The 21,709-nt window shown below is 45.6% G+C and overlaps 1 protein-coding gene across 1 annotated transcript in view; it reads right to left on the bottom strand.

Moving 5' to 3' along the window:
• HIP1 (huntingtin interacting protein 1) overlaps positions 1-21,709 on the bottom strand; it is a 375,550-nt gene that overhangs the window by 104,748 nt on the left and 249,093 nt on the right. Inside the window, exon 21 of the mRNA XM_069226771.1 lies at positions 3,239-3,346. Within this exon, the coding sequence (XP_069082872.1) occupies positions 3,239-3,346 (108 nt within the window). The remainder of the gene's footprint in view (positions 1-3,238; positions 3,347-21,709) is intronic.

Below are 21,709 nucleotides of genomic sequence, written 5' to 3'. Positions count from 1 at the left end.
CGAGGAGTGGGAGTTTGGAGCTTCCCCATTGGTTTGGCAACTTCTGCATCTTTTTAAATTATTTCTTATGTTTGATCCACCTGAGGACCAAACAGATGTTGGTCAAAAGGGGCATTCAAGAGCATCTGCTGTACCACTGGCTTAAAGCCAGATATGCGTAGCCATGCATGTCTACGCAACAGTATGCATGTATTTATGCCCCTGGTAGCTGTGTCCGCTGCATCGAGAGCATATCTGATCGAATTATTTGAGATTAGTTTAGCCTCCTGGACAATTTGGTGGCCTTTTTTCTTGTAATCCTCAGGGAGATGTTAGAGGAGTTCCTTCATTTCATCCCAGTGAGCCCTGTCAGGGCTAGCCAACAACCCTTGGGTATTGGCAATTCACCAATGGTTGGCTGCCTGTGCTGCCACCCTTTCCCCCCTAAGGCATTAATAAGTTCAGGCTCCTTATCGGGTGGAGAGGCATCTGCTAATGCCTGAGAATTAGCCCCCTTACGGGCATTAGATACCACCAGCGAGTCTGGGGGGAGTTGGCCCTTGATGTAGGGTGGGTCTGAGTGTGCATCTATGTATTTCTTATCTACTCTTGGCATAATAATATGTGTGCACACGGGATCTTTAGAGAGGTGAAGAATCCCCTTTACCATGGGCAGATATTGGCATGCCCTAGTGGTAGAAGAAAGTGTCTCAAAGAGAAAGTCATCCTCTATGGGGTCTTTGTACAAGGGGACCTCATGATATGCCGCTGCCCTAGCTATAAGTTCCTGGAAGGATGTAGCATCATCTGGGGTTGATGGCTTAGCTGGGTATAAGCCTGGGTCATTATTCCGGGGGGGATCCCATGGATCTGTGTGTTGGTGACCATCATACCCTCTTCCCCTGATCCCCAGCATAAGACTGTGAGGAGCCTTTTGGAGTAATATCTCCTATATTAGTAAGAGAGTGATGTGGAGAAGAATGAGGAGGTGTTGGAGGTGGAGGAGAAGGAGGCAAAGGTGGCTGTAGAGGACTGGTTGCAATGTCCTTTCTCTTAGGGGGTATAGGTAGGTCGATAGCCTCGTCAAAAGAAAGCTGGTGCTTAGATGGAGCAGGTGCTGGCTGGACTGCCTTTGCCAAAATCTGACCTCTGGAAGGTTGGATCTGTATCTTCTGCTTCGGATCGAGCCTTTCCTTCATGGTCTCAAGGATCGGTTCTGGTGCCGAACTTGGTTTTTGTTTTGGTGCCAAGGTGGTTGGAACCGAAGTGGCCAAAGCCAGGGTGCTCATATCGGATGAGGCAGATGGTCGGCTTGGCACCAAGATTAGTTGGCTCGGTGCAGGAGGTTTCAGCTTGGGTTTCGGTGCCAGGCCTGCGGGCGGAGCATCCTTAGCAAATGTTCGATGCCTACCATAACCTGGTGGTGGCCTGGGAGCTGAAGTTTTGGTTGGAACTGATTGTCTTTTAGTGAGCTGGACAGGGTCATGAGTATTAACTATGTGGTGTCCTCAAGGAAGGTCCTGCATCTACAGTCCTAATTCTATGTCAGAGCCGGAGTCTGTTATGGAAAGGGCCTCCTCCTCAAATGCTAAGGCCTTATGTAGTTCCTCCTCTGCTTGTTCGACATCATGATGCCCAACGATACTGAGTGTCTCTTCCAGTTTTTTTTTGCTGCATTTCTTTCCAACACGCCAGACGGTCCTCCAATGTTTTCTTCAATCGGAAAGATTGACAGGCCTCACAGTTTTTTATCACTGTGATCGGGAGACAGACACAGGTTGCAAATCTGATTGAGGTCTGTATGCGGGTATTTCGCATGGCAGTTGGGACAGAATTGAAAAGGAGTTTGGTCCATTAGCAGCGCATCGTTGGTCAAAGCCGATGAGACAAGAAAGAAGGACCAAAGGCCATGACTGGATCACTTCAAATCGATAACAGAAGGATTGCTTGGGTTTTTGAAAGACGACGGTGGACGCAAACAAAAACAATACCATTGGGTATACAAGTTAACATCAAACCAAAGGGGACCCAAAACTGTCTAGAACCGGAGCGCCAAAGTACACGTCCGAACCTAATGGCGGAAAGAAAACAATCTAACAGTGGAGTCGATGCCTACGCGCATTATCACCAAGAGGAGGAGTCACTTTGCCTCGTGACTCAAGAGACTTCTTTAAAGAAAAAACAACTTGCACACATCCAGACCCAACACTAAATGGCAGAGGTATACAAAGCATGTGTATCTACAGCCACACATGCCATCGAACAAGTAACACTTCTCATATAGGCGAAGGTGGACACAGTTTAAAAGTTAATATATCAACCCTTCATCAACTCAGCCTCACACATGCAAGTTAAAACAGCCCCTCCTTACCCATGGCCATGTTGAGAGCAGCTTTCCCATGATGCAAATACTTTGACAGTACAGCAACACTACTCGCATCTCTTTCTGCTGCTGCAAGATGTAACCAATTGCAGCCCCATTCCAACCCCCAGTCCTGCTATGTCCTCAAGCACTTTTATTTTTGCAGCTTACTATGCCGATGTAACTCTGTTCAACCAACTAAATATTCAATTATAGTTCATATTTTGCATTATTAGCACTTTCCAACTGTTTCCGCATGTACACTGATTAACTGGGTGATTGAAAGTTTTGTAAAGGACAAACTGGTACCCCACATAGGGAGTCCTGACACTGTTTACTAACTCACAGAGCTACTGATAGAAAAGCAGATTTTAAAGCAAATAGTTGAGCTTTCAGATGCTTCCTAAAGAGCAGATAGGATGGTATGGGGTAGAGAGTGGTAAGCAGTTTATTCCACATAGTTTAACACCTAAAGAATTAAAATGAGCTACCTCCTTGTGTGGTCTGTCTTACTCAAGGGGCAGTAGACGGCACATCGGTGGGGAACACGTTCCTTAGAAATTTAGGCCCTTGATTATATAAGGGAGAAATATTGCAACCCCACCACCTCTCAATCATTATTGCCCCTGCAACATTATTTTACCCATGGGTCGTGTTGTACTCCTTTAAAAGAATTTACAAATAAATATTTTTTAGTCAGTAATAATCAGGTGTGTGTGTCACTCGCTCCTCACTCTCACATTGTTTATATCCATAAGGGGGAAATATTCACATGGTCATTTTAAAGCATAAATCTATCTATCTGCCTATCACCCAGCCAACAGGCGCTTGATGCCTATCATCATACACATATTTGTTTCAGAGGGGTAGGAGGGATTTGGTAGGGGCTATACTTACGATCTGCAGGCTCCATCGGTGCAGTGTGAGAGGTGGCACTGCCTTGCAGGATGGTGTCAGACATCAGATGGGCAAAGAGTGTCACAGATCGCAGCAAGTCACTCACATCTTGGAGTCATTCAGCAAAACAAAGCAGAGAATTTATTGGACCAGCAAGAGCTAGCAGCAATCACAGAGATACACAACTGCTTCAACAGAAGCATAAAAGCATTCTAATTAAGAAGCGCCCCCTGAGATCTAATGATCTTTTGTAGGGATCTCACAGTCACAACTAAAATCCAACAGGTGGTACAGCATCTGTGCACTGCTGTTCAGTCAACTCACTCACCAAATGTTGTCACACTGCTACTCACTGGATTTACAACAAAACTTGTTCCAATGTAGCTCTCTTGCCAGCAGTGCCTTGAGATATATTCTAATTCACATAAACTAATGACACTTTCTCTGCTCCACATTTCTTTCTCATTCTCTAGTGCAAACTTTTTTCTGTTCTTACAACACTAGAAAGTACAGTTGTAGATCACTGTAAGGGTACGCTTAACAAGTTTCCTCTGAAAGACTACCGCTATGGAAGAAGTATTTACTTACTTTAAAGATTTCTAGAGCACCGTAGAATACTAAAGCACTAGGGGTAGGTCATAAAAGTGAGAATGGCTTTGGCAACTGAAACCTAAAGACTTTTTTAAAGAACAGTGGCAGTTTTCCCATGCCCTGGCCACTCAATAAGAGATTTTTCAACCACCTGCTTTCACTAAGGATCAGCACCATATAAGGAGTATTCTAGATGGAGAGAATGTTCATACTTGTGAAACCTTTTTTGAAATAACAGCGGTCCACCGGGTTGAACCACCGTTTGACAAATGCACCAGCGTTTCTATAATATCTACTTCAAAACAGGAAGACCATTTATCTTTGAGAGATGAGATAAAGATAAAAGTTCTTACGATTTAAAATCATAGCTGCCTTTTGATTTGTCTGCAGTTTTCTTAGAAGGTACTATAGGAGTACTTTATAAAGAGTTTTAACATAGACCAAGCCACAAATGATCACTGCTTGGTCAATGGTCTGTTTACAGTAAATGAACAATTTATCTTAGGAACGTGGGTGACATAATGCAGACTGACCAAGTGCAGTCAAATATAAAATGGAGGATTCTGTCGGACTCCACAGGAGTGGATACTGTATGCTATACTCAGAGATGCTGGCCACAAGTAGGGGGTGGGGAAGGGGACTCCCTGCACACTGACCTCTGTTTTGCATAATCAGTTGAAGGGCACTGCACCAGATTCTCCTACTACTAACATGCATGACAAACCTTTTCTGGATTGTTTTCATTGTACCTTCTAGTCAAATAAGATGGGTGTCAATGGTGTGCCACAACAAATGAGTATAGAAAGCAAAACCAAATGAGTATAGGAAGCAAAACCATATCAATGAAAGCACAATCAGCACTGCCTGACCAGCATCCAGGGAGATGTAATCATCATTAAGGGTTACTTTTGAAAACAAATACGACTGTCATTGTTAGGTCTAAACCCTAGGCAAATGGGAACCAGGGTTTGTTAGTTTCCAGGTATTCTAGCAGTGGAAGGTAAACCACATTTTCTGATCATCTGGGGAACTTCTTTAAGTAAAGTAGAATGTGTTATGGGCTTTTAATAAATGTCAGATTAAAATTACTTTGTAGCTGTTTATATACTTCTTGAGCCTTTTGTTGAATAAAAAGTGACCTACGTTAGCAGCAGTTTAGAGGTTGAAGCAGTCCTGTATCTATTCCCAAGCACCACTTTCTCCTCGTTCAAATTTCCTTAAACTTCGATACATACCGTAATGTGAAGTGAAAATAGGCGTGAAGTTTCACGTCTGTGCCTTACAGTTTTATTGCAATGAAATGTACGGCAAAGTCTACTTGTGGTAACTAGCATTAGCTCCTTTATAATGTGGGTTTCTGTTCCTTGTAATGGTTGTGGTATGATTCTAAATGAAATGTAGGCTTTGAATCAGTTGAATAGTGGTTTGCCCTGAAGAGGATGGCTGAGATGTCTTATTTTGCTACACAATATAATAACCCTTTGTTCACTATCGCTACTGACTTTGGATTTATTATCACTCATTGATTTATACCTTTTAACACTGGCGACAAGGATGGGATGAAGATAAGGCATCTCAACATTCAAAGTGCAACCTCATTGCTCAGCGAAAATTTATTTCTTCATATTAATATGGTCCTTCGCGTCAACAATGAAACCCCATTGTTGGATTATTATAGTTATAACTATAATTCATTAACATAAGGTACTGTGTTTCTTACTTGTTACTTGCGCAATTAGGGGCAGTTGTTGCCCGCGGCTGTTGTACGCAGGAAAGCCTGTGCCCAGGAGATGAGTGTGTGATGCATCAGCATTACCTTGCATTGTTTCAAGCTCCAAGTGTCTCGTTCCGCGTCTGTGACGCATCTGCATAAGCTTGCGTTGTCATGAGCTACAAGTGTCTCGTTCCACGTTTATACACACCCTCTAGACAAGCTCTACTGCCTGCAGAAAGTGCTGCAGGTTCACGCCACATGTCAGCATACGCTGTGAGACGGACATATTTGTTTACCTTCCATACAAGCTCTACTGCCTGCAGAAAGCCATACATCAGTCTATGTTGTGTGACTGTCATATTTGTTTATCTGCCTGATTACTGTAATGCAAGGAGAGGCGCAGGTCTTTGACAATGCGGCATTAAATTGAGCCGTATACAGTAACACTGTGTGAATATTTCATGGTGATAGGCACGCCTTCACTAGTGCCTCATACAATGACAGGCACGCTCGAAGCAACTAATCATATACATTTTTGTGCACTTGCTCGGCAACGAGCAAGCCTCTCCAGTCAACAACCATATTGGTCAAAGGTATTGTAGTGCCTCGCACGGCAATAGGCACACCTTTCCAAAGTGCACTTGCTTGGCGACACGCACGTCTGGCCAACAACCATATTAATGGAGATCATTGTGAGTGCCTCGCACATAAATCGATACATTTTTGTCCTTTGTTAAAAAGAAGGGGAAATACTTTAATTTATTTGAACAGACATATTCCCTGACAAGAGGATTCTGAAACATTTCATAGTATTGACTTGCATCTGGAAGGGAGGCTGTTGTGGTTCATGCTGTATTATATAAATATTCCTAGAAATGTAATTATTTCATAATGATATTTCTTTAAGGTCTAGGATAGTTGAACAGTTTTTTTTGCTAGCATGCAAAATATCACAGCGCCTCCATTTTTTCTATTCAGTCCAGGGCATCTGCCCATAAGGTGGGCTAAATGGAAAAAGGTGTTTGAAGGTTATGCAAAAGTATGTGGCACGTCGTTAAGTGATGAGGAGAACAACACTTCTGGGTTCGGAAGGACAATAGGTTTTTGATCATATTCCTAATGCTCTTGACAGTGAGGCAGTTGATCTTAATGAATATGAAACATGTATATGTAAATCAGATTGACATTATTTGCTAAAAGTAAGCATCATCCTTTAACGTTACTATTTTGGGAAAAGAATGCAGAAAGAGCGAGAGTCTATAGAGAATTACGTAACTGAGCTTAAGCATTTAGCTTCATCCTGCAAGTTTGATTCTTTATTAGATTAATGCATAAGGGATCAATTCATGTTGGTGTGATACACAGATAAAGTGCGGGATGAACTGTGGCGCAGGGATGAACCCATTCAGAATTAGATGTTGCTCATTGTTAAAAAGATTGAGCATTCCATGAAATGTGTAGAGGTGGTGAGTAAAGACTCCATTAAAGAAGTACATATGTTTGAGCAGGGAAGAGAAAAAAAATAGGATGGTGGTAGAGGAGACATAAAGAAGTGAGTATAAAAACACTGACAATACGATTAAACAATCTCAAGTGGAGAGGAAGTGTTTTAGATGTAATAAAACAGGTCATTTGGCCAACAATAAATCATGCCCTGCTCTAAAAGCGGTCTGTCGTTAAGGTAAAATGAAGGGACATTTTGATAGTCTACAGAATGAAAAACCTTAAACAAAAGATAAACAAAGTAGATGCAAATGACAATAACTCAGGTTTTGGGTGTGGATAAATGGTCCAGCAGATTGGTGACAAAGGTAATAATGAACCTCTTGATTATATTGAGGTTGAGGGAAACATAACCAGAGTTTTATTTGACTTTGGGGCCAAAATCACTATTATAGCAAGTAAATTCTACAAGGAGAATTTAGAAGGGAAAGTGACACTATTAAAACCAGACATTAACCCTTGTGATTATGGGGGAAATTTAATTGAATTACACAGATATTTTATAGGTCTTATTGAGTATAAAAATCGTTATACTTCTGGAAAGGTTTATGTCTCTAAGAAGGGAGATAGTATAATGAGCTGGATACATCATAGAGAGGTGGGTGTTATGTAAAATCCAAATATTATACCTCCCATCATATTAAAAAAAAAAAAAAAAACGTAGTGAATGAGATTAGTGACATCAAATTCTTGGGGTTGGAAAGAATGTTGGAGAAAGAATTTCCCTGTGTGTTCAGGGGAGGTTTGGGCTGCATAAAGGGCTACCTTCTCAAAAAGTTCTTCCCTTAATAGTTGAGAACAGATAAAAGCGGAATTTGAAAAACTAAATACTAAAGGAATAATTGAAGTAGTATAGGGGACTGCGTGACTGTAAGGAAATGCCTCCTTGGCATGGTTGCCCCCTGACTTTTTGCCTTTGCTGATGCTATGTTTACAATTGAAAGTGTGCTGAGGCCTGCTAACCAGGCCCCAGCACCAGTGTTCTTTCCCTAACATGTACTTTTGTATCCACAATTGGCAGACCCTGGCATCCAGATAAGTCCCTTGTAACTGGTACTTCTAGTACCAAGGGCCCTGATGCCAAGGAAGGTCTCTAAGGGCTGCAGCATGTCTTATGCCACCCTGGAGACCTCTCACTCAGCACAGACACACTGCTTGCCAGCTTGTGTGTGCTAGTGAGGACAAAACGAGTAAGTCGACATGGCACTCCCCTCAGGGTGCCATGCCAGCCTCTCACTGCCTATGCAGTATAGGTAAGACACCCCTCTAGCTGGCCTTACAGCCCTAAGGCAGGGTGCACTATACCATAGGTGAGGGTACCAGTGCATGAGCATGGTACCCCTACAGTGTCTAAACAAAACCTTAGACATTGTAAGTGCAGGGTAGCCATAAGAGTATATGGTCTGGGAGTCTGTCAAACACGAACTCCACAGCACCATAATGGCTACACTGAAAACTGGGAAGTTTGGTATCAAACTTCTCAGCACAATAAATGCACACCGATGCCAGTGTACATTTTGTTGCAAAATACACCCCAGAGGGCACCTTAGAGGTGCCCCCTGAAACTTAACCGACTGTCTGTGTAGGCTGACTAGTTCCAGCAGCCTGCCACACCAGAGACATGTTGCTGGCCCCATGGGGAGAGTGCCTTTGTCACTCTGAGGCCAGTAACAAAGCCTGCACTGGGTGGAGATGCTAACACCTCCCCCAGGCAGGAGCTGTGACACCTGGCGGTGAGCCTCAAAGGCTCACCCCTTTGTCACAGCCCAGCAGGGCACTCCAGCTTAGTGGAGTTGCCCGCCCCCTCCGGCCACGGCCCCCACTTTTGGCGGCAAGGCTGGAGGGAACAAAGAAAGCAACAAGGAGGAGTCACTGGCCAGTCAGGACAGCCCCTAAGGTGTCCTGAGCTGAGGTGACTCTGACTTTTAGAAATCCTCCATCTTGCAGATGGAGGATTACCCCAATAGGGTTAGGATTGTGACCCCCTCCCCTTGGGAGGAGGCACAAAGAGGGTGTACCCACCCTCAGGGCTAGTAGCCATTGGCTACTAACCCCCCAGACCTAAACACGCCCTTAAATTTAGTATTTAAGGGCTACCCTGAACCCTAGAAAATTAGATTCCTGCGACAACAAGAAGAAGGACTGCCTAGCTGAAAACCCCTGCAGAGGAAGACCAGAAGACGACAACTGCCTTGGCTCCAGAAACTCACCGGCCTGTCTCCTGCCTTCCAAAGAACTCTGCTCCAGCGACGCCTTCCAAGGGACCAGCGACCTCTGAATCCTCTGAGGACTGCCCTGCTTCGAGAAAGACAAGAAACTCCCGAGGACAGCGGACCTGCTCTAAAAAGACTGCAACTTTGTTTCAAGGAGCAGCTTTAAAGACCCTGCAATCTCCCCGCAAGAAGCGTGAGACTTGCAACACTGCACCCGGCGACCCCGACTCGGCTGGTGGAGAACCAACACCTCAGGGAGGACCCCCGGACTACTCTCCGACTGTGAGTACCAAAACCTGTCCCCCCTGAGCCCCCACAGCGCCGCCTGCAGAGGGAATCCCGAGGCTTCCCCTGACCGCGACTCTCTGAAACCTAAGTCCCGACGCCTGGAAAAGACCCTGCACCCGCAGCCCCCAGGACCTGAAGGACCGGACTTTCACTGGAGAAGTGACCCCCAGGAGTCCCTCTCCCTTGCCCAAGTGGAGGTTTCCCCGAGGAAGCCCCCCCCTTGCCTGCCTGCAGCGCTGAAGAGATCCGTTGATCTCTCATAGACTAACATTGCGAACCCGACGCTTGTTTCTACACTGCACCCGGCCGCCCCCGCGCTGCTGAGGGTGAAATTTCTGTGTGGGCTTGTGTCCCCCCCGGTGCCCTACAAAACCCCACTGGTCTGCCCTCCGAAGACGCGGGTACTTACCTGCAAGCAGACCGGAACCGGGGCACCCCCTTCTCTCCATTCTAGCCTATGCGTTTTGGGCACCACTTTGAACTCTGCACCTGACCGGCCCTGAGCTGCTGGTGTGGTGACTTTGGGGTTGCTCTGAACCCCCAACGGTGGGCTACCTTGGACCAAGAACTGAACCCTGTAAGTGTCTTACTTACCTGGTAAAACTAACAAAAACTTACCTCCCCCAGGAACTGTGAAAATTGCACTGTGTCCACTTTTAAAGTAGCTATTTGTCAATAACTTGAAAAGTATACATGCAATTGAAATGATTCAAAGTTCCTAATGTACTTACCTGCAATACCTTTCAAACAAGATATTACATGTTAAATTTGAACCTCTGGTTCTTAAAATAAACTAAGAAAATATATTTTTCTATAACAAAACCTATTGGCTGGATTTGTCTCTGAGTGTGTGTACCTCATTTATTGTCTATGTGTATGTACAACAAATGCTTAACACTACTCCTTGGATAAGCCTACTGCTCGACCACACTACCACAAAATAGAGCATTAGTATTATCTATTTTTACCACTATTTTACCTCTAAGGGGAACCCTTGGACTCTGTGCATGCTATTCCTTACTTTGAAATAGCACATACAGAGCCAACTTCCTACATTGGTGGATCAGCGGTGGGATACAAGACTTTGCATTTGCTGGACTACTCAGCCAATACCTGATCACACGACAAATTCCAAAATTGTCATTAGAAATTGATTTTTGCAATTTGAAAAGTTTTCTAAATTCTTAAAAGACCTGCTAGGGCCTTGTGTTAGATCCAGTTTAGCATTTCTTTTAGAGTTTAAAAGTTTGTAAAAGTTTGAATTAGATTCTAGAACCAGTTGTAGATTCTTAAAAAGTATTCCAACTTTTAGAAGCAAAATGTCTAGCACAGATGTGACTGTGGTGGAACTCGACACCACACCTTACCTCCATCTTAAGATGAGGGAGCTAAGGTCACTCTGTAAAATAAAGAAAATAACAATGGGCCCCAAACCTACCAAAATACAGCTCCAGGAGCTTTTGGCAGAGTTTGAAAAGGCCAACCCCTCTGAGGGTGGCAACTCAGAGGAAGAGGATAGTGACTTGGAGGAAAATTCCCCCCTACCAGTCCTATCTAGGGAGAACAGGGTCCCTCAAACCCTGACTCCAAAAATAATAGTCAGAGATGCTGGTTCCCTCACAGGAGAGACCAACACCTCTGAAATCACTGAGGATAACTCCAGTGAAGAGGACATCCAGTTAGCCAGGATGGCCAAAAGATTGGCTTTGGAAAGACAGATCCTAGCCATAGAGAGGGAAAGACAAGAGATGGGCCTAGGACCCATCAATGGTGGCAGCAACATAAATAGGGTCAGAGATTCTCCTGACATGTTGAAAATCCCCAAAGGGATTGTAACTAAATATGAAGATGGTGATGACATCACCAAATGGTTCACAGCTTTTGAGAGGGCTTGTGTAACCAGAAAAGTGAACAAATCTCACTGGGGTGCTCTCCTTTGGGAAATGTTCACAGGAAAGTGTAGGGATAGACTCCTCACACTCTCTGGAAAAGATGCAGAATCTTATGACCTCATGAAGGGTACCCTGATTGAGGGCTTTGGATTCTCCACTGAGGAGTATAGGATTAGATTCAGGGGGGCTCAAAAATCCTCGAGCCAGACCTGGGTTGACTTTGTAGACTACTCAGTAAAAACACTAGATGGTTGGATTCAAGGCAGTGGTGTAAGTAATTATGATGGGCTGTACAATTTATTTGTAAAAGAACACCTGTTAAGTAATTGTTTCAATGATAAACTGCATCAGCATCTGGTAGACCTAGGACCAATTTCTCCCCAAGAATTGGGAAAGAAGGCGGACCATTGGGTCAAGACTAGGGTGTCCAAAACTTCCACAGGGGGTGACCAAAAGAAAGGGGTCACAAAACCTCCCCAGGGGAAAGGTGGTGAGACAGCCAAAAATAAAAATAGTCAAGAGTCTTCTAAAGGTCCCCAAAAACCTGCACAGGAGGGTGGGCCCAGAGCCTCTTCACAAAACAATCCTGGGTACAAGGGTAAAAACTTTGATCCCAAAAAGGCCTGGTGTCGAAACTGTAGTCAGTCTGGACACCAAACTGGAGACAAGGCCTGTCCCAAGAAAAGTTCCACTCCAAACTCCAATCCAGGTAACACTGGAATGGCTAGTCTCCAAGTGGGATCAACAGTGTGCCCAGAGCAAATCAGGGTCCACACTGAAGCTACTCTAGTCTCTGAGGGTGGGGTGGATTTAGCCACACTAGCTGCCTGGCCACCTAACATGCAAAAATACAGGCAGCAGCTCTTTATTAATCGGACAAGTGTAGAGGGCCTGAGGGATACAGGTGCCAGTGTCACCATGGTGACAGAAAAACTGGTTTCCCCTGGCCAATACCTGACTGGAAAAACTTATACAGTCACCAATGCTGACAATCAAACTAAAGCACATCCCATGGCAATGGTAACTTTAGAATGGGGAGGGGTCAATGGCCTGAAACAGGTGGTGGTCTCCTCAAACATCCCAGTAGACTGTCTGCTTGGAAATGACCTGGAGTCCTCAGCATGGGCTGAGGTAGAGCTAAAAACCCATGCAGCCATGCTGGGTATCCCTGAACTGGTGTGTGTAAAAACAAGAGCACAGTGCAAGGCACAGGGTGAAAAAGTAGAGCTGGAGTCTGGATAAATGGCCCAGCCTACCAAGAGAAAAGGAAAGTCAGTTGGGAAACCAACTGCAACACAGTCAGAAAAAGGGAACCTCTCTTCTCAGGAAGAAGTTCTGCCCTCTGAGGGAACTGAGCCTTTGGAGCTTGAACCTTATCAGGTTGAGCTCTTAGGCCCAGGGGGACCCTCAAGGGAGGAGCTGTGTAAGGGACAAGAAACCTGTCCCTCTCTTGAAGGTCTTAGGCAGCAAGCTGCTGAAGAGTCCAAGGGCAAGAAAAATGGAACACATAGGGTCTATTGGGAAGATGGACTCCTGTACACTGAGGCCAGAGACCCCAAACCTGGTGCCACTAGGATAGTGGTAGTGCCTCAGTCGTTCAGAGAGTTTATTCTGACCTTAGCCCATGATATTCCCCTTGCTGGGCATTTGGGACAAACCAAGACGTGGGAGAGGTTAGTCAACCACTTCTACTGGCCCAATATGTCCCAGAAGGTTAAGGAGTTTTGCCTCTCCTGCCCCACCTGTCAATCCAGTGGTAAGACAGGTGGGCACCCAAAGGCCCCCCTCATTCCACTTCCAGTGGTGGGGGTCCCCTTTGAAAGAGTGGGTGTGGACATAGTTGGTCCACTGGAACCTCCCACAGCCTCAGGAAATATGTACATCCTAGTAGTAGTGGATCATGCTACTAGGTATCCTGAAGCTATTCCCCTTAGGTCGACTACTGCCCCTGCAGTAGCCAAGGCCCTCATTGGTATCTTTACCAGAGTGGGTTTCCCTAAGGAGGTGGTGTCTGACAGAGGTACCAACTTCATGTCAGCATACCTAAAACACATGTGGAATGAGTGTGGAGTGACTTACAAATTCACTACACCATACCATCCACAAACTAATGGCTTAGTTGAGAGATTCAACAAGACATTAAAAGGCATGATCATGGGGCTCCCAGAAAAACTCAAAAGGAGATGGGATGTCCTCTTGCCATGTCTGCTTTTTGCTTACAGAGAGGTGCCACAGAAGGGAGTAGGATTCTCACCCTTTGAACTTCTGTTTGGTCATCCTGTAAGGGGACCACTTGCTCTTGTTAAAGAAGGCTGGGAGAGACCTCTTCATGAGCCTAAACAAGACATAGTGGACTATGTACTTGGCCTTCGCTCTAGAATGGCAGAGTACATGGAAAAGGCAACCAAAAACCTTGAGGCCAGCCAACAGCTCCAGAAGTTTTGGTATGACCAGAAGGCTGCACTGGTTGAGTTCCAACCAGGGTAGAAAGTCTGGGTTCTGGAGCCTGTGGCTCCCAGGGCACTCCAGGACAAATGGAGTGGCCCTTACCCAGTGCTAGAAAGGAAGAGTCAGGTCACCTACCTGGTGGACCTGGGCACAAGCAGGAGCCCCAAGAGGGTGATCCATGTGAACCGCCTTAAGCTCTTCCATGACAGGGCTGATGTGAATCTGTTGATGGTAACAGATGAGGATCAGGAGGCAGAGAGTGAACCTCTCCCTGATCTTCTGTCATCAGACCCAAAAGATGGCACAGTAGACGGAGTGATCTACTCAGACACCCTCTCTGGCCAACAGCAAGCTGATTGTAGGAGAGTCCTACAACAGTTTCCTGAACTCTTCTCCTTAACCCCTGGTCAGACACACCTGTGCACCCATGATGTGGACACAGGAGACAGCATGCCTGTCAAAAACAAAATCTTTAGACAGTCTGACCATGTTAAGGAAAGGATCAAGGTGGAAGTCCACAAGATGCTGGAATTGGGAGTAATTGAGCGCTCTGACAGCCCCTGGGCTAGCCCAGTGGTCTTAGTCCCCAAACCTCACACCAAAGATGGAAAGAAAGAGATGAGGTTTTGTGTGGACTACAGAGGGCTCAATTCTGTCACCAAGACAGATGCTCATCCAATTCCTAGAGCTGATGAGCTCATAGATAAATTAGGTGCTGCCAAATTCTTAAGTACCTTTGACTTGACAGCAGGGTACTGGCAAATAAAAATGGCACCTGGAGCAAAAGAGAAAACAGCATTCTCCACACCTGATGGGCATTATCAGTTTACTGTTATGCCCTTTGGTTTAAAGAATGCCCCTGCCACCTTCCAAAGGTTGGTGAATCAAGTCCTTGCTGGCTTGGAGTCCTTTAGCACAGCTTATCTTGATGATATTGCTGTCTTTAGCTCCACCTGGCAGGATCACCTGGTCCACCTGAAGAAGGTTTTGAAGGCTCTGCAATCTGCAGGCCTCTCTATCAAGGCATCCAAATGCCAGATAGGGCAGGGAACTGTGGTTTACTTGGGCCACCTTGTAGGTGGAGGCCAAGTTCAGCCACTCCAACCCAAGATCCAGACTATTCTGGACTGGGTAGCTCCAAAAACCCAGACTCAAGTCAGGGCATTCCTTGGCTTGACTGGGTATTACAGGAGGTTTGTGAAGGGATATGGATCCATTGTGACAGCCCTCACTGAACTCACCTCCAAGAAAATGCCCAAGAAAGTGAACTGGACTGTGGAATGCCAACAGGCCTTTGACACCCTGAAACAAGCAATGTGCTCAGCACCAGTTCTAAAAGCTCCAGATTATTCTAAGCAGTTCATTGTGCAGACAGATGCCTCTGAACATGGGATAGGGGCAGTTTTGTCCCAAACAAATGATGATGGCCTTGACCAGCCTGTTGCTTTCATTAGCAGGAGGTTACTCCCCAGGGAGCAGCGTTGGAGTGCCATTGAGAGGGAGGCCTTTGCTGTGGTTTGGTCCCTGAAGAAGCTGAGACCATACCTCTTTGGGACTCACTTCCTAGTTCAAACTGACCACAGACCTCTCAAATGGCTGATGCAAATGAAAGGTGAAAATCCTAAACTGTTGAGGTGGTCCATCTCCTTACAGGGAATGGACTTTATAGTGGAACACAGACCTGGGACTGCCCATGCCAATGCAGATGGCCTTTCCAGGTTCTTCCACTTAGAAAATGAAGACTCTCTTGGGAAAGGTTAGTCTCATCCTCTTTCGTTTGGGGGGGGGTTGTGTAAGGAAATGCCTCCTTGGCATGGTTGCCCCCTGACTTTTTGCCTTTGCTGATGCTATGTTTACAATTGAAAGTGTGCTGAGGCCTGCTAACCAGGCCCCAGCACCAGTGTTCTTTCCCTAACCTGTACTTTTGTATCCACAATTGGCAGACCCTGGCATCCAGATAAGTCCCTTGTAACTGGTACTTCTAGTACCAAGGGCCCTGATGCCAAGGAAGGTCTCTAAGGGCTGCAGCATGTCTTATGCCACCCTGGAGACCTCTCACTCAGCACAGACACACTGCTTGCCAGCTTGTGTGTGCTAGTGAGGACAAAACGAGTAAGTCGACATGGCACTCCCCTCAGGGTGCCATGCCAGCCTCTCACTGCCTATGCAGTATAGGTAAGACACCCCTCTAGCAGGCCTTACAGCCCTAAGGCAGGGTGCACTATACCATAGGTGAGGGTACCAGTGCATGAGCATGGTACCCCTACAGTGTCTAAACAAAACCTTAGACATTGTAAGTGCAGGGTAGCCATAAGAGTATATGGTCTGGGAGTCTGTCAAACACGAACTCCACAGCACCATAATGGCTACACTGAAAACTGGGAAGTTTGGTATCAAACTTCTCAGCACAATAAATGCACACCGATGCCAGTGTACATTTTGTTGCAAAATACACCCCAGAGGGCACCTTAGAGGTGCCCCCTGAAACTTAACCGACTGTCTGTGTAGGCTGACTAGTTCCAGCAGCCTGCCACACCAGAGACATGTTGCTGGCCCCATGGGGAGAGTGCCTTTGTCACTCTGAGGCCAGTAACAAAGCCTGCACTGGGTGGAGATGCTAACACCTCCCCCAGGCAGGAGCTGTGACACCTGGCGGTGAGCCTCAAAGGCTCACCCCTTTGTCACAGCCCAGCAGGGCACTCCAGCTTAGTGGAGTTGCCCGCCCCCTCCGGCCACGGCCCCCACTTTTGGCGGCAAGGCTGGAGGGAACAAAGAAAGCAACAAGTAGGAGTCACTGGCCAGTCAGGACAGCCCCTAAGGTGTCCTGAGCTGAGGTGACTCTGACTTTTAGAAATCCTCCATCTTGCAGATGGAGGATTCCCCCAATAGGGTTAGGATTGTGACCCCCTCCCCTTGGGAGGAGGCACAAAGAGGGTGTACCCACCCTCAGGGCTAGTAGCCATTGGCTACTAACCCCCCAGACCTAAACACGCCCTTAAATTTAGTATTTAAGGGCTACCCTGAACCCTAGAAAATTAGATTCCTGCGACAACAAGAAGAAGGACTGCCTAGCTGAAAACCCCTGCAGAGGAAGACCAGAAGACGGCAACTGCCTTGGCTCCAGAAACTCACCGGCCTGTCTCCTGCCTTCCAAAGAACTCTGCTCCAGCGACGCCTTCCAAGGGACCAGCGACCTCTGAATCCTCTGAGGACTGCCCTGCTTCGAGAAAGACAAGAAACTCCCGAGGACAGCGGACCTGCTCCAAAAAGACTGCAACTTTGTTTCAAGGAGCAGCTTTAAAGACCCTGCAATCTCCCCGCAAGAAGCGTGAGACTTGCAACACTGCACCCGGCGACCCCGACTCGGCTGGTGGAGAACCAACACCTCAGGGAGGACCCCCGGACTACTCTCCGACTGTGAGTACCAAAACCTGTCCCCCCTGAGCCCCCACAGCGCCGCCTGCAGAGGGAATCCCGAGGCTTCCCCTGACCGCGACTCTCTGAAACCTAAGTCCCGACGCCTGGAAAAGACCCTGCACCCGCAGCCCCCAGGACCTGAAGGACCGGACTTTCACTGGAGAAGTGACCCCCAGGAGTCCCTCTCCCTTGCCCAAGTGGAGGTTTCCCCGAGGAAGCCCCCCCTTGCCTGCCTGCAGCGCTGAAGAGATCCGTTGATCTCTCATAGACTAACATTGCGAACCCGACGCTTGTTTCTACACTGCACCCGGCCGCCCCCGCGCTGCTGAGGGTGAAATTTCTGTGTGGGCTTGTGTCCCCCCCGGTGCCCTACAAAACCCCCCTGGTCTGCCCTCCGAAGACGCGGGTACTTACCTGCAAGCAGACCGGAACCGGGGCACCCCCTTCTCTCCATTCTAGCCTATGCGTTTTGGGCACCACTTTGAACTCTGCACCTGACCGGCCCTGAGCTGCTGGTGTGGTGACTTTGGGGTTGCTCTGAACCCCCAACGGTGGGCTACCTTGGACCAAGAACTGAACCCTGTAAGTGTCTTACTTACCTGGTAAAACTAACAAAAACTTACCTCCCCCAGGAACTGTGAAAATTGCACTAAGTGTCCACTTTTAAAGTAGCTATTTGTCAATAACTTGAAAAGTATACATGCAATTGAAATGATTCAAAGTTCCTAATGTACTTACCTGCAATACCTTTCAAACAAGATATTACATGTTAAATTTGAACCTGTGGTTCTTAAAATAAACTAAGAAAAGATATTTTTCTATAACAAAACCTATTGGCTGGATTTGTCTCTGAGTGTGTGTACCTCATTTATTGTCTATGTGTATGTACAACAAATGCTTAACACTACTCCTTGGATAAGCCTACTGCTCGACCACACTACCACAAAATAGAGCATTAGTATTATCTATTTTTACCACTATTTTACCTCTAAGGGGAACCCTTGGACTCTGTGCATGCTATTCCTTACTTTGAAATAGCACATACAGAGCCAACTTCCTACAGTGACGTGCTCCAGTGGCTGTTGCCAGGAAACTGAATGGCTGCCTGAGATTGTGTGCAGATCTTAGACAACTGAATAAATGTGTGCTAGTTGACAATTATCTACTATCCGACATTTCTGAGTTGCTGGCGATGATAGCAGGAGTGAAGGTCTTCAGTACCTTAGACCTAACTTCAAATACAATTAGATGAGGCTTCGAAGAATCTCACTGCGTTTGTCACACCGTTTGAACATTCAGTAACGCCAGACTACCTTCTGGCCTAGTTTCGGCGGCATCAGTATTTAAATGAGCTATGGAAAAAATACTGTGTGGAATAGATGGGGTATGTGTATACCAAGATGATATAATGGTTTATGGAAAGGATGACGCAGAACAAAATACCAGGGTCAGACAGGTTCTGGGTAAGCTATTTGCTTATAATCTTACCATCAAGTTGGAAAAAAGCAAATTTGGTACTAGGAATATTGATTACCTAGGACATACAGTTAAAGGTGAAGGGTTGGTTGCTAAAGCAGAGCAGTCAACACCATTCAGAATATGATGTCTCCATCCACCAAAGAAGAACTATTGTGTTTTCTAGGAATGGTGGAATACTATAATACATTTATTCAAAATGTTTCTAATCTCAGCTCCAACGTGAGACAATTACTAAGGAAAGGTACTAGCTTGGTGCGGATTTCTGACTGTGGGAAACAATTCATGGATTTAAAAAGTAGATTAGCGCAGGCTCCCAAGTTTAAGAACTTCAATCCTAATAAGAGTTCAATAATCACAACTGATGCCAGCCTTAAAGGACTGCGGGCTGTTTTGCAACAAGGTAGGCTTGGCCCAGGAAATACCATCCTGTTCATTTCCAGGAGTCTAAATAGAGCTGAAACTAGCTACTTGGTAACGGAGGGAGAGGTCCAATTGGCTATTAAGAAATTGAAGACATTTTTGTGAGGAAGCACATTTATTGTGAGGACCGATCATAAACCTTTGTGTGAGGTCTTGAATTCAAAAGGAATTGACTATTTCAGCTAGAATATTGAAATGCGTTGTAAGTTTACAGGAATATAATTTTGATTCATGTACAGCACATTCCGGGGAAAATGTTATAGCAGATACCTTGTCCCAACTAGTACCTGATGGAGGTTCTGAACAGGATACTTATCCTAATACAGGGGATCTCACAGAGTTTGTGTGTGAAGTTGATTATGGGATAATTTCAGAACAGAGATGGAAGGAAGCGGTAAATAAATGACAAGGTGCTGTAAAAGATAATAGATCTTCTTTGTACGGGTTAAAACCATAAAGATCAAGGTGGGGTGGGGTGTAAAGACTTTTGGTTAATTACGAATCAATTTAAGTTCTAACAATGATGTGTTATTGAGAATACCAGGTTAGTTCCCCCACCCTACTACGGAAAGAATTGTTGAATCAAGCACATAATGTAATTTTAGGAATCTACAAGACCAAAGAAAGATTACGCTTGACCTACTGGTGGCCAGGAATGGACCTACAAGCAGAAAGTCTAATTGGAAATTGCATGCAGTGTGCTGTGAGTGAAAAGGCCATTAAGCCCAGCGTGAAACCCATGGTTATCAGGAAGCACCCTGAAGGGCAGTGGAAGTACACTGCTTTGAATATACTAGGGCCTATAAATGGGGATGGTTATGAAAGCTCTGTCATTGTTGTGATGAATTTATTTTCCAGGTGGCCTAAGGTGTATTTTTGTAAGGGTACTGAGTCATGTGATTACATTTTTGAAAGACTGCACTGCAAGGGGGGAGGGGTCTTCCTCAAACTATATTGACAGATAATGGGGTACAGTCAGTGACCAAAGAGATAGAGAATTTTCTACAAGGATGTGGTATTAAACTAATAAAATGTGCTCTTTATCATCCTGAATCCAATGGGATGGTAGAGAGGTTTAATTGTGTGCTAAAAGAGGCCATCTCTTTAGCTAAAAAACAATCAACTTAATTGGAAAAGAGGGGTATCCAAAAGGGTCAGAGTATACAGATTCACGCCTCACACTACTACGGGGGAATCACGTTTGTATTGTTTATGGGAAGGCATTCTAATACTGTATTGGAGCCTATTGGGTTAACAAGTTTCTGAGTGATGGGAGGAGGAATGGTATGTCTGAAGAGTGGAGGTTGAAGGACAAGAGGATGAAAAACAGTAACATCTACTTTGATGCAAAACACTCAGTCAAACCAACAGCTGTTACCATGAGTTATATGGTCAGGATTAAAAGACCAGGAAAAATTGAAGTTGGAAATAAATGGTCAAAACCGATCAGGGTTATAAAAGTATTTGCCACTGCCATCAGGCTTGAGGATCACTGTGTGTGGAATCTCATTACTGAGGTGTTGTACAAAGGAAGGAATAGAGATATGGTTGAAAAAATATCTTATAACGGGGAAGTTGACAAGGCCGCCTATAGCAATGAGGGTAGTAAACCTTGCTTCTTAAGAAGATCTGGCAGGAAAGTAAGGAGCCCTGCATATTTGGATGACTATGGCCCTCTGTAGGAAGTTGGCTCTGTATGTGCTATTTCAAAGTAAGGAATAGCATGCACAGAGTCCAAGGGTTCCCCTTAGAGGTAAAATAGTGGTAAAAAATAGATAATACTAATGCTCTATTTTGTGGTAGTGTGGTCGAGCAGTAGGCTTATCCAAGGAGTAGTGTTAAGCATTTGTTGTACATACACATAGACAATAAATGAGGTACACACACTCAGAGACAAATCCAGCCAATAGGTTTTTATATAGAAAAATATATTTTCTTAGTTTATTTTAAGAACCACAGGTTCAAATTCTACATGTAATATCTCATTCGAAAGGTATTGCAGGTAAGTACTTTAGGAACTTCAAATCATCAAAATTGCATGTATACTTTTCAAGTTATTGACAAATAGCTGTTTTAAAAGTGGACACTTAGTGCAATTTTCACAGTTCCTAGGGGAGGTAAGTATTTGTTAGGTTAACCAGGTAAGTAAGACACTTACAGGGCTTAGTTCTTGGTCCAAGGTAGCCCACCGTTGGGGGTTCAGGGCAACCCCAAAGTCACCACACCAGCAGCTCAGGGCCGGTCAGGTGCAGAGTTCAAAGTGGTGCCCAAAACGCCTAGGCTAGAATGGAGAGAAGGGGGTGCCCCGGTTCCGGTCTGCTTGCAGGTAAGTACCCGCGTCTTCGGAGGGCAGACCAGGGGGGTTTTGTAGGGCACCGGGGGGGACACAAGTCTACACAGAAATTTCACCCTCAGCAGCGCGGGGGCGGCCGGGTGCAGTGTAGAAACAAGCGTCGGGTTTTCAATGGTAGTCTATGAGAGATCTCGGGATCTCTTCAGCGCTGCA

This window comes from Pleurodeles waltl, chromosome 3_2, assembly GCF_031143425.1.
Source record: "Pleurodeles waltl isolate 20211129_DDA chromosome 3_2, aPleWal1.hap1.20221129, whole genome shotgun sequence".
Lineage (NCBI taxonomy): Eukaryota > Metazoa > Chordata > Amphibia > Caudata > Salamandridae > Pleurodeles > Pleurodeles waltl.
Note: the sequence above shows the minus strand (reverse complement) of the source record. Positions and strands in the feature narration are given on the sequence as shown.